Consider the following 13,436-nt stretch of genomic DNA (forward strand, 5'->3'; position numbering starts at 1 on the left):
CATCTGCACTGAACTCCTAAGGCTCTGCTAAGCTTTTGCCTACTTAGGATGACTCATTTGCTTCTTGAAATAATATATAGAGATTTCTCTCCCCAAAACAGCATTGATACATTTTTTTCTGCAAGTCTCTGGTTCTGCCTGCTCACTGTTTTCCGAATCTTTGCTAATACCTACCCAGATATGAATCAAAAAGGACTGGTAAAAGGGAACACTATCAGGGATTTCATCATATTTACCTCCTAATTCTTTTATTATCATTGGGCATGTCGATATCCGGGTTGAATTGGTAATGAAGGAGTTCAGTCCCAAAGAGATCATATTCCAAGTAACAGCCAAGTTGAGCAAACTCCAGGAGTTCCTTTTTATCAAGTATAGTCCTAGAGACAATAAGACAGACTCAGTGTAATTATCAAGAGCATATTTTCCACATATACAGATTAAAAGTTTTAAGTACACCATGTACTGGAACACAATTAAAGTAACAGAAGTTTGAGTCCGCTCTTATGATGTGACTGTAAAATAGTAAGTTCAACTTGTTACCAGAAATAAGGGAATTTACCGTATCTAAAAGGGAGTTTCCCTTCTAAAGTGCTTGGGAACTATAGACATGTTAATTATGTTGCCATTACTCAAAAACAATCTTGCAATTCTCCTTCAGAACTGTCTTCAGGATATGTTCCGTATTCTTTTGGAAATCCTTCATAGCAGCGGAACAGCTGTGAGCTGTGGAAACTATCAAACGGAACTTGGCATCAGTCTGGTGAACTAGGTGAGTAATACTAATCTGCGTAAAACATGAAGCTAAGGTAAGGAGATTTTCTTATGAAGATAATAAGGTGGTTCCAAAGTTAATTCCAAGGCCTTTGTGGATGTCATTGCTTCTTTTTAAAAAGGGGGGCAAAATTCCTACAGATATTTATTTGTGTTCTGGTGTACCTATTTTTAAATAGAATTTATTATTTTGTGATAATCTTTATGGATGTCTTCTCATTTCTTTAGCGATCATAGTAAGAATAACACTATCTTGTGATGTAAGACTGTGTAAATGAATGGGAAAGGAGAGGTATGGGAGATAAACACAGGCTACAGACAGGAGAGCAGAGTCCAGAGCAAGAGTAGATTATCTCGAGAAATTTAGATTATAATAAGTAAAAAGGGATGCATTAGGTCAACCCCCAAAATACCATGGTAGAGATTCAAACACATGGAAAAATAAGGAAGGAAGGAAGGGAGGGAGGGAGGGAGGGAGGGAGGAAGGAAGGAAGGAAGGAAGGAAGGAAGGAAGGAAGGAAGGGAGGGAGGGAGGAAGGGAGGGAGGAGGGAAGGGAGGGAAGGAAGGGAGGTAGGGAAGGGAGGAAGGATTTGTTCTTCAGGAGACAATATAGAAAAAATGTGAGGGGAAAAGTGCACCCCATTAGACATTGTGTGAAGGGTGGTAAGGATGTAGATTATGGAAGTGATTGAGATCCCAAACTGGCCTGGTGCAGAGTGGGATTTATCAGATGATCATTGTCTTACTAGGCTTTTATCCACTGATATTCTATTACCTTGGCTATTCCAGGATGCAAGGATTAAAGCACTATCATATGTCTATAAATCTGCTTCTAAGAGGTCACAAGTATTTTCAAGGCCTTTCTTCCAAACCATGGGAGGACCAATTAAGCCTCTGTGTGTCATGAGTGCAAGAGTTTTCTGCTGTCTCGGGATGCTCCCTAGGAGCTGACTATTGACTTTCACTCTGAGCAGTCATATTGTAGCTGCTTCCTTTTTATTCTATTCAACAATTCAGCATAACTTAGAGTTCACGATGTTGTTTTAGGCAAGGAGGCTAAAATATCTTTCTTTTATACTATAAAACGTGCATTAGTTCTGTGCTGTCTTCTAATACTATTCCTTTTCCATCTTCTTACCCCGGGGACCATCTTTTGCTTCCAAAATTACTTGCCTAAAAAGAATATGTGTTTTTCTATAGTAGACACATTCTGTTTTCCCCCAAAGAACCATGCTTAAAAACAAAATATGCACAATTAAAATAACATAAGAAGGAAAAGATAAGTTTAGTGTGTTTCTTTCGAGTCAGTTCCTTCAGTGTGTTAATTACTGGGTAGGTGGGCGGCGGTGGGGGGACAAACCAGGGATGTAGGGGCCAATAACATGTTGGATCAGACTCTTTTCTGCTTCTAATGTCTTTATTCTTTCTGTGGCCTAATGTCTTTAGACTAAGTTTTCTAGACTTTGAATGACACACCAAGATAGATATTCAATGAGAAGCCTGTAGTAAATGAAAAGCCGTAGGAAACTTTTTCATCTTAGTTCCAACTTAGTTTCAACTTAGTTCCATCATCATAATAGCTAAAAATTATAAGAACTTACCATGTGTCTGGCATTGTGCTAAAGCACTTTATATTTGTTACCCCATTTCATATTCTCCGTAATCCCACTGGTCTCAATTTTACAGATGAGGAAACTGGGATGTGAGAGATTAGAGACTTATTCAAGGTGATGTGTTGAAATATAAATTCATTTCAGTGCTAGAATCACCTATCTTCACCCTCAATCTATATGACTTCTACTGCTAAACATTTTGTGCTCAAAGGACGTTTTCCAGAATTACACTGACTGTAGCACACAAAAGGTTTTTTAAATCTTTATTTTGAAATTTAATTCCCTCCCACAAAACGCACTTGAAAAATGGGGAATATGGGGCACCTGGGTGGCTCAGTCGGTTAAGCATGTGACTCTCAATTTCCGGCTCAGGTCATGAGCTCATGGTTTGTGATATGGGGCCCCATGTTGGGCTTGTGCTAACAGCACAGAACCTGCTTGGGATTCTCTGTCTCCCTCTCTCTCTGCCCCTCCCCTACTCTCACACACTCTCTCTGCCTCTCAAAAATAAATAAATAAACTTAAAAAAAAAAGAAACGAAAAAAATGGAGAATTTCCGTCAAAGGGTAGTGTGGGGGCTGGGCCATGATAAACCTGAAAAGTAAGAAAGGATTACTTTGAAGAGTTCTTTGTTTGCTAGCTCAAAGGGTAGATATATACAGTAGGCAGTATTTGACCATTACAGTTCTATTAGACAATTTCACTGACACGGTCAAAGAAGGAGAAGGAACTATATTAATTATGACCATTGCTTACTTTCTTACCAGGAGCCTGACATTGCCCTGAGCCTCTTACAAATATTAAGGGGCACATATTAAGAGTCTCCTATCCCAGGCTGGACTCCTGAAGTCCAGAACTGCATGTCTAATTGCTCGTTTGCCATCCTCACTGAGATGTCTAATAGATAGCAGACTAAACCCCTCCTCGACCACCATAAACCAGCTGTCCCAACACCCTTCCCTCTCTCTTCTCACAGCAACTCCATCCATTCGTTTGCTCAGGCCAAGAACCTTGCTATCGTCCTTGACAGGCTTCATCTCACGCTACACATCTAGCCTGCCGGGACAGCTTTTTGGCTCAACTTTCAAAATGTGCTCGGAATCTGGACGTGTCACCAACTCTCCCTCTACCCTCCTGGTCCAAATCACCACCATCTCTTTCGCAGCTGCTCTCTTTGCTTTTCTGCCTTTGGTCTAGTACTTTCTATTCATATGTAGCAACCAAAGTGCTATCACCACAACTAAGTCAGACCAGGTCTCTCAAGTGCTCACAACTCACCAGTGGCTTCCCATGTCCCTCAGAGACAAAGCCAAGGCCTTGCAGTGGCCCATGAGGCCATGATTGATCTCTTTGATGTGGTCTTGTAACCGCCTCATCTAAGAGAGGAATGGAGAAGGTAGGAATCCGTTTCTCCAGATGTCAATTACATATAGGTGCTACCTACGTTATAAATGTTATCTGAAGAACGTCGCTATAGGTGAAGATATCTTTCCAGAGGAAGGCTAACAGGTTTAGTAAGATTCATCTACACATGTAAGTTTCAGAAGTAAATCCGTGGGAATTATTCTGTAGGACAGCACATAGAAAGGAGTATGATTAAGAGGCAAATGGTCCTCCTATGAAATACTCTTAAAAATTTCATAGTCACATGGAGAGAAGATTTCTTCAGAAGAGGAACAAAAGCTGATATTTTGGACATTAGGAAAATGCAGTTAAAAACGAAGCTGAAAAATGTGCTCTCATGAAAATGTCAGGAGATAGATAGATGAAATCATACATTATATATCACGTATTATGTATTACATATTATTATTTTTACAGACATTTGGTAATATAACACCCTCTGGATAACTGAACATTAGGGTGAAGGTGACTAAGAAATGAATTCACCTTAATTCTCCTTACTGTTGCACAAAATCTACGGGGAGAAAATAGTGTCAGTGATCATGCATAATGTTCAAGGAAAGTCCTGAAAAAAATCCCAGAATTTGGTATAAGCTATTAATGGGGGATAGTAGGTAAAGCAAGACAGTCAACACATAATAATCATCAGGTATTTAAAACAGCCCTATCTCATTTAATCCTTATAAAAACTGTATGAAGAAGGTCTGATCATCCCCATTTCATAGACAGGGAAACTTGAGACTCAGAAAAGTTAAGGAACTCAACTTCCAGACTGAGGGACTGAGAATAAACCTAGACTGTGTTTGTCTCCAAATCCATGTTCTTAGGCCATGTAGCCCCTTCTGTGTTGGGAGAAGCACCCACATCCATCCACTCGCCGGCGCTGAGACTCAGCTATGGCGAAGTGCACCCCATCACAAACTAGTAACCCTGCACCATGAATGTCTAACAAGGTGACTTAGCCACATTCAACTGACATTCCGTTGGATGACTTCCAGGGACTGTCAAGGTGCTACTGAAGTCACATTTATGCAAGTGACTTTTTTTTTTTTTCACTTGGAGAAAGGATTGACCCCAAATGTCAGAATGGTACCTTGGGAAAACGTACTCTGCTTGACGTCTTTCAGATGAGGATTAAAGAGGTCCTGGTCCTCCCGGTCGTCAGGGATCTCGTAGGGCTTCTCATACAAGGTGTCAACTCTAATTCTGCTCATTCCATATTCTAGATCCATGAAAATGATATTCTTTCTTATTCCAGTCTTCCCCAGCCTTTAAGGTAATTATTTTTCACCTCTTGCCCTAAGCAGTCAGTGGGGTGATTTTGAGATACAGAAGGGCTCCCGCATTTCACACTGGAGAAAGTTCCTTGTTCAAGGTGGATGAAGTGGTTACAATGTCGTTGTAAAATATCCTGGGATTTCCCAGGAAGAAGCTGAAATTTTTGTATCAAGTATTTGTTCCTGTCATTCATATTATATATACTCTTTCTCCTGTTGCATGTTTTATGTTTATGCTCCCTAACTAATAAACAAATTCTTTCTATATCAGGAACAGGCATAAATTTATGACAGACATATTGCCATCAGCCACAAAGTGGTACCTGAAGCGATTTGGCTATCTTCATTTTCAGAATATGGTTATCATTCACTAGTGTTTTCAGGCTGGTACTAAATCTCATGACAGTTGATTCTGTTTGTCAAACTTCTTTATACTCTAGATCTTATCCGAGTGCTGAGGGGTTTAGTTTAATGTCAAAATGCATTCTGAGTGGGAGCAAGGAAGTCTGTGTGCAGTGATAGTTTAGACAAGGGTCGAAAGAACCAAGCAGCAAAGAATATGATCCATGGGTGTGATCAAGATGACAACAGCATCTAACATTTGTCTTGGGCTTTCCAGTTTCAGAGAACTCTCAAATGCCTTCTTTCATTTCATACGTTCAAGCACACCTTCATGAATTAATTCAGCAAGCATCTACTATCTTGTACTATCACCTACCTTGTGCTAGCCTCCGCTGGGAATACAGACATGAGGGAGATATTTAAGCTGCTGTCTTAACTAATGTAAAGCCGAAGGGAAGGAGATAGGTATTTAGACTAACAATTACAATTAAATGTGTTGAAAGGTTTTTTTTTTTTTTAGCACAAATGAATACAAAGTGTTGTGAAAGAAAAATGAAAAGAATAACTCATTTGGGTGGAGTCGATTGAATAGAAGATGATTCAGATAAAGGTTGGTGGGGTTCAGGTGTTGCCGGATGGATGATAATGAAGTACACCTGTTGAGAGGCAAGAGAAGAAAAAAGAAAAAGAATCTTGCTGTTCCTGATGATAAAGCTGTAATTATCAGAGCCAAAGTGCATGAGGGGAGGGCTTGGGTGGTGCAGTTGGTTAAGAATCCAGCTCTTGATTTCAGCTCAGGTCATGAGCTCATGGTTCCTTAGTTTAAGCCCCACATAGGCCTCTGCACTGACAGCACGGAGCCTGCTTGGGATTCCCTCGCTCTCCTCCTGTCTCTGCTCCTCCCCTGCTCACACATGTGCTCTCGCTCTCTTTCTCTCGCTCTTTCTCTCGCTCTCAAAAGTAAATAAATAAACTTAAAAAAATAATAAAGTCCATGAGGGAAGAGGCAACCACCCATCCATCCACCAATAAGAAATTATTACTTTTGGGGCATCTGGGTGGCTCAGTCGGTTAAGTGTCCGACTTTGGCTCAGGTCATGATCTCATGGTTCGTGGGTTCAAGCCCTGCATCAGGCTTTGTGCTGATGACTCAGAGCCTGGAACCAGCTTCAGATACTGTCTCCCTCTTTCTCTGTCCTTCCCCCCCTCTCTCTCTCTCTCACACACACACACACACACACACACACACACACATGTACACACACTCTCTCGCTCGCTCTCTGTCTCTCTCAAAAATAAATATTAAAAAAAAAAGAAATTATTACTTAAAAAATTTTAAGTTTATTTATTTATTTTGAGAGAGAGAGCCCACGTGGGGGAGATGGGAGAGAAGGACAGACAGAATCCCAAGCAGGCTCTGCGCTGCCAGGGCAGAGCCCCACATGGGGCTCGGACTCAACAGACCTTGAGATCATGACCTGAGCCAAGGTCAACTCAGGCGCTTAACTGACTGCGCCACCCAGGCACCCCAAGAAACTACTGATCATCAACTTACAGGATGAGATATTAGTTGGCTAAACAAAGACAGCACACTGTCCCATCCTTCAAGAAGTTCAGTGTCTATTAGGAAAAAAGAGACATGCAAACGATTGTTTTCCAGACCTAGCAAGTCATAATAAAAGTACTGCTAGGAACGGGGCTGGCACAGAGAAGGAGATAACAAACCCTCCTGGCTCCTTCGGGAAAAGCTTTCTTAAGAAGAAAACCTCTGTTGAACTTACTGTGTTTGCAAACAGACTCTGCCGAGTAGATAAGGGAGAATGGAGCATTCACAGCAAAGGGACTAGCTTGTGTGAGAAGCATGTAAGAATGATCAGCACGGGGCTCTCAGGGTCACAGTCGGGGTGGCCTTGGTCCAAATTTGGTGTGTGTACCGGAGTCCATGGGAGATGAGGTGAAAGAATGGGTAGAGGCCAGATGACCAAGATCTGGATTTTGTACTGAAGGCGAAGGGGTCGTTAGAGAGCTGTGACTCAGGGTGGGTGGAATGTAATCCAGTTTGCACTGGAAAGATCAAAATTGGTGGCCACGTGGCCGAGGCGAAGGGAATGATTCCTGTTTGAAGATGATTACAGTAGTTCAGAGGGCAGATGACGGCCTGAATTAAGTCAACAAGGAAGGAATGCATAGGAGGGGTTGTATTCGGAGATCTTCATAAAGTAGACAGGTTTCATCATGTGGGGGTGCAGGGAAGGGAGGAATTTAACACCTGGGTGAATAATGCTGTGTTCGACCAGAATAGGGCACACAGCAGGAAGAGGAAGCCATGAGTCACTGTCCCCATAGTGACAGCGATGGAGAAGGAGAATCGAGGGCCTGTCTTGGGCAGTCGATTAGATATTGGTGTCGTTAAATGACACCAAGAGCATGGGAGGAGCAGGTTCTGAAACTCACAATCAGCTGGTGAAATCATTTTACCACATATTATCATTATTATATAGAAGAGGAAACTAAAGCTTGGATCTTTTGAGTGGTCAAGTATTCCTACTCCAATTGCAGTTCACTTTCCATTACACTGCATTGTTGACCGTGTTGTAATCCATCAGCCAGTCCCATCTGTGAATTCCTGGGCCTAGAGACTTAGTACCATGAGGGCAGTGCTAATTTGAGATCAGACCAGCTCACGGCCTGATGCCAAGAGAAACACAGAATACATTCAATGCTAAAACTAATGAACTTGACCAAGTAATTTTTTAGAATTGGCACAGAAATACAATAATAAGTGGGTGTGTATACACAACTTATTTATTAAAAACAATGTTGGGGTGCCTAGGTGGCTCAGTCAGTTGAGCGTCCGACTTCGGCTCAGGTCGTGATCTCATGGTTCTTGAGTTCAAGCCCCGCGTCAGGCTCTGTGCTGACAGCTCGGAGCCTGGAGCCTGCTTCCGATTCTGTGTCTCCCTGTCTCTCTCTGCCCCTTCCCACTTGAACTGTCTCTCTCTCTCTCTCTCTCAAAAATAAATAAAAAATGTTTTAAAAGTTTTAAAAAACAATGTTGAATTTTAGTGACTGATTATTATAAAAATTAGTTATCACCAAAGTAATTCCTAAAATAACCTTTTAATCTCTGTCACCACTGAATTCCTCAATTTAAAAACCAGTGGATATTTGTACAGATAATGTTATGTGGGATTCTTTATTATTTTATAAGAGTTTTTCAACAACTCCTTAAGAGAATTACTAAGCTCACTGAGAACTATCAATATAATAACTTATGTATGTTTAAATAGAATGTAATGTGTTGAAGAAATTAATATATAAATTACTATAATCTAATAAGTTCAATATTAATATAATTCTAAGACACTATTCATATATGTTCATATATTGCTAATGACACTTGCACCTAATAAATCTGAGAAATTCTTAATTGATAATTTTCATTTATTTTTAATGCCAAAATAGAAACTAAATAGAATAAGTTGGTTTTTTTTTTTTAGTTCCAGTGTAGTTACCATACAGTGTTATATATACAATATACTATGTGCAATATAGTGTTTCAACAGTTCCATATGCTACTTAGTGCTCATCATGGTAAGTATACTCTTAGCCCCCTTCACCTGTTTCAACCCCTGACCCTGGCAGCCATGTTCGTTACCTAGTTAAGAGTCGGGTTTTTTGGTTTGTTTGCTATTCTTTTTTTCCCCAATGTTTGTTTGTCTTGTGTCTTAAATCCCACATATGAGTGAAATCATATGGTATTTGTCTTTTTCTGACTGGCTTATTTCACTTGGCATTTTACTCTCTAGATCCATCCATGTTGTTGCAAATGGGAAAGATTTCATCAATGGAAATTTATATATATATACACACACACCACTTCTTCTTTATCCATTGGACACTTGGGTGGCTTCCGTAGCTTGGCTATTGTCCATACATAATGTTGCAATCAACATAGGGATGCAGCTATCCCTTTGAATTAGTGTTTTCATATTCTTCGGGTAGATGCCCAGTAGGGTGGTTCTATTTTTAATTTTTTGAGGAACCTCCATACTGTCTTTCACAATGGCCGGACCAGTTTGCATTGCCACCAACAATGCACGAGAGTTCCTTTTTCTCCAATCCTCGCCAACACTTGTTTCTGACTTTCTGTATTTTAGCCGTTCTGACAGTTGTGAGGTAATACCTCATTGTGGTTTTGATTTGCATTTCCCTGATGATGAGTGATGTTGAGCATCTTTTCATGCGCCTGTTAGCCATCTGGATGACTTCTTTGGAGAAATATCTTTTCAGATATTTCTGCCCATTTTTTAATTGCAGTGTTTTGTGTGTGTGTTAAGTTGTATAGGTTCTTTATATATTTTGCATGTGAACTCTTTTTTACTGGATATTTCATTTGCAAATATCTTTTCCCATACAGTAGGTTGTCTTTTAGTTTTGCTGGTTGTTACCTTTGCTGTGTAGGAGCTTTTTATTTTTATGTAGTCTCAATGCTTTATTTTTGCTTTTGTTTCCCTTGCCTCAGGAGACATATCTAGAAAGATGTTGCTATGACCGGTGTCAGAGAAATCACTGATGCTTGTGCTCTCTTCTGGGATTTTTATGGGTTTCACATCTCACATTTAAGTCCTTGACCCACTTTGAGATTTTTATGTGTGCTGTAATGACCCAGTTTCATTCTTTTTCATGTAGCTCTCCAGTTTTCCCAGCATCATTTGTTTTTTTTCCCCATGGTGTACTCTTTTATCCTTTGTCAAAGGTTAATTGACCATAAAATTTTAAGTTTATTTCTGGCTTTCTGTTCTATTCCATTGATCTATGTGTGTATTTTTGTTCCAGTACCATGCTGTTTTGATTACTACAGCTTCGTAATATAACTTGAAGTCTGGAATTATGATAGCTCCAGTTTTGTTTTTCTTTTTCAAGATTGCTTTGGCTATTTAGGGTTTTTTTTGGTTTCATACAAATTTTAGAATTGTTTTTTCTAATTCTGTGTAAAACGCTGTTGTTATTTTTATAGGGATTGCACTAAATCTGTAGATTGCTTTAGGTAGTATGAACACTTTAACAGTATTTGTTCTTCTAGTCCGTGAGCATGGAATCTTCCATTTGTGTTGTCTCCACCTTCTTCTATCAGTTTTATAATTTTCAGAGTATAGGTCTTTCACCTGTTTGGTTGAGTTTATTCCTAGGTTTTTTATTATTTTTGGTACAACTATAAATGGAATTGTTTTCTTAGTTTGTCTTTCTGCTGCTTCATTTTTAGTGTATGGAAATGCTATGGATTTCTGTGTATTATTTTGTATCCTGCAGCCTTATTGAATTAATTTATCAGTAGTTTTACCAGCCTTATGGTGGAGTCTTTAGGGGTTTCTAGAAATAGTATTTTGTCATTTGCAAATAATGATAGTTTTACTTCTTCCTTACTTATTTGGATGCCTTTTATTTTTTTGTTGTTGTCTGATTGCTGTGGCTAGGACTTCTAGTACTACGCAGAATAGAAGTGGGGAGAGTGGACATTTTTGTCTTTTTTCTTACCTTAAGGGAAAAACTCTCAGTTTTTCCCCAGTGAGTATGATGTTAGTATGATGTGGGGTTTTCGTACAAGACCTTTACTATGTTGAGGTATGTTCTCTCTCACCCTACTTTGTTGAGTGTTTTTTATCATAAATGGAGGTTGTGCTTTGTCAAATGTTTTTTTCTGCATCTGTTGAAATGATCATATGGTTATTAACCTTTTTCTTCTTGATGTGATATATCAAACTGATTCATTTGGAAATATTGAACTACCCTTGCCTCCCGAGAATAAATCCCACGCTGATCATGGTGAATGATTTTTTAAAATATATTGCTGGACTTGGTTTTCTAATATTTTTCTGAGTATTTTTGCATCTATGTCATCAGAGATACTGACCTGTGGTTCTCTTTTTTTGTGGTATCTTTATTTGCCTTACGGTTAATGTAGGCCTCATAGAGTAGAATTTGGGAGTGTTCCTTCCTCTTCTATTTTTTTGGAATAGTTTGAGAAGAATAGGTTCTAACTTTGAATGTTTGGTTGAATTCACCTGTGAGGCCATCCAATCCTGAACTTTTGTTTGTTGGGAGTTTTTTGATTCATGATTCAGTTTCATTGCTGGTAATTGGTTGAAGTTTTCTGTTTGTTCCTGCTTGAGTTTTGGTAGGTTATATGTTTCTAGGAATTTACCCATTTCTTACAGGTTATCCAAAGTTTGGCATATGATTTTTCATAACATTCTCTTATAATCATTTATATTCTGTGGTGTTGGTTGTTATTTCTCTTCTGTCATTTCTGATTTTGCTTATTTGAGTTCTCTCTCTCTCTCTCTTTCTCTCTCTCTCTCTCTCATGAGTCTGGCTAGAGGTTAATCAATTTTGTTGACCTTTTCAAAGAACCAGCTCCTGGTTTCATTGATCTGTTCTATGGTTTTGTTTTGTTTTTTTTTAGTTTCTATCCCATTCATCTCTGCTCTTATCTGTATTATCCTTTCTTCTGCTGGTTTCAGGTTTTGTTTGTTCTTTTTCTAGATCCTTTAGCTTTAAGGTTAGGTTGTGTATTTGAGATTTTTCTTGCTTTTGGGGGTAGGCAGTAGTGCTATAAATGTCCCACTTAGAACAGCTTTTTCTGCATTTCAAACATTTTGGCCCATTATGTCTTCATTTTCCTTTTCCTTTTGTTTCCATGTGATTTTTGATTCCTTTGATTTCTTGGTTGACCCATCCATTGTTTAGTAGCATGGAATTTAACATGCATGTATTTGTGCGCTTTCCAGGTATTTTCTTGTGGTTGATCTAGCTTCATAGCATTGCAGTCTGAAAAGATGCATGGTATAACTTCAGTATTTTTTAATTTATTGAGACTTGTTTTGCGGCCCAATATGTGACCTCTTCTGGAGAATGTTCCATGTACACTTGAAAAGAATGTGCATTCTGCTGTTTTAGAATGGAATGCTATGTCCATATCTATTCGGCCCATCTGGTCCAGTGTGTCATTCAAAACCACTGTTTTCTTATTGATTTTCTGTTTGGATGATCTGTCCATTGATGTAAGTGGGGGGTTAACATCCCCTACTATTATTGTATTACTATTGATTATTTCCTTTATTTTTGTCAATAGTGGCTAAATATATTTGGGTGCTCCCATGTGTAGTGCATGAGTACTTACATTTGATATATCTTCTTGTCGGGAAGGACAAAGATTGTCCTCTTTGCTATTATTCGGTGTTCTTCTTTGTCTCTTGTTGGAGTCTTTGTTTTAAAGTCCATTTTGTCCAATATAAGTATCGCTACTCCAAGTTTCTTTTGACATGCATTTGCAAGATGTTTCTCCATTCCCTCACTTTCTTTCTTTTTTTTTTTTTTTTAATTTTTTTTTAACGTTTATTTATTTTTGAGACAGAGAGAGACAGAGCATGAACGGGGGAGGGTCAGAGAGAGGGAGACACAGAATCTGAAACAGGCTCCAGGCTCTGAGCTGTCAGCACAGAGCCCGACGCGGGGCTCGAACTCACGGACCGTGAGATCATGACCTGAGCCGAAGTCGGCCGCTTAACCGACTGAGCCACCCAGGCGCCCCTCCCTCACTTTCAATCTGCAGATTTCTTTAGGTCTAAAATGAGTCTCTTGCAGGCAGCATATAGATGGGTCTTGTTTTTTTGTTGTTGTTGTTTCTGTTTTATTTAATCCCTTCTGCCACCCTATGTCTTTTGATTAGAGCATTTAGTTCATTAAATACAAAGTAATTATTGATATATATTTTTTATTGCCATTTTGTTACTTGTTTTGTGGTTGTTTCTGTAGATTTTCTCTGATCCTTTCTTCTCTTGCTCTCTCTCACGGTTTGCTGGCTTTCCTTAGTGATATATTTGGATTCCTTTATCTTTATCTTTGCGTATCTATTACTGGTTTTTGATTTGTGGTTACTCTTAGGTTTGTTTATAACATCTTCAGCATATAGCAGTCTACATTAAGTTGATGGTTGCTTAAGTTTTAACCCATTTTTTTGTTCCT

The 13,436-nt window shown here is 39.1% G+C and overlaps 1 protein-coding gene across 4 annotated transcripts in view; it reads right to left on the reverse strand.

The window, feature by feature from the left end:
- PTER (phosphotriesterase related) overlaps window positions 1–13,436 on the reverse strand; it is a 69,265-nt gene that overhangs the window by 6,694 nt on the left and 49,135 nt on the right. For all 4 annotated transcript variants that reach the window (XM_086714847.1, XM_086714850.1, XM_086714846.1 and 1 more), the window contains exon 4: window positions 237–377. In XM_086714847.1, coding sequence (XP_086570973.1) covers window positions 237–377 — 141 coding nt within the window. The remainder of the gene's footprint in view (window positions 1–236; window positions 378–13,436) is intronic.

The sequence above is a fragment of the Puma concolor genome, chromosome B4 (assembly GCF_028749965.1).
Source record: "Puma concolor isolate L17-30 chromosome B4, mPumCon1.1.hap2, whole genome shotgun sequence".
NCBI classification, from domain to species: Eukaryota; Metazoa; Chordata; class Mammalia; order Carnivora; family Felidae; genus Puma; species Puma concolor.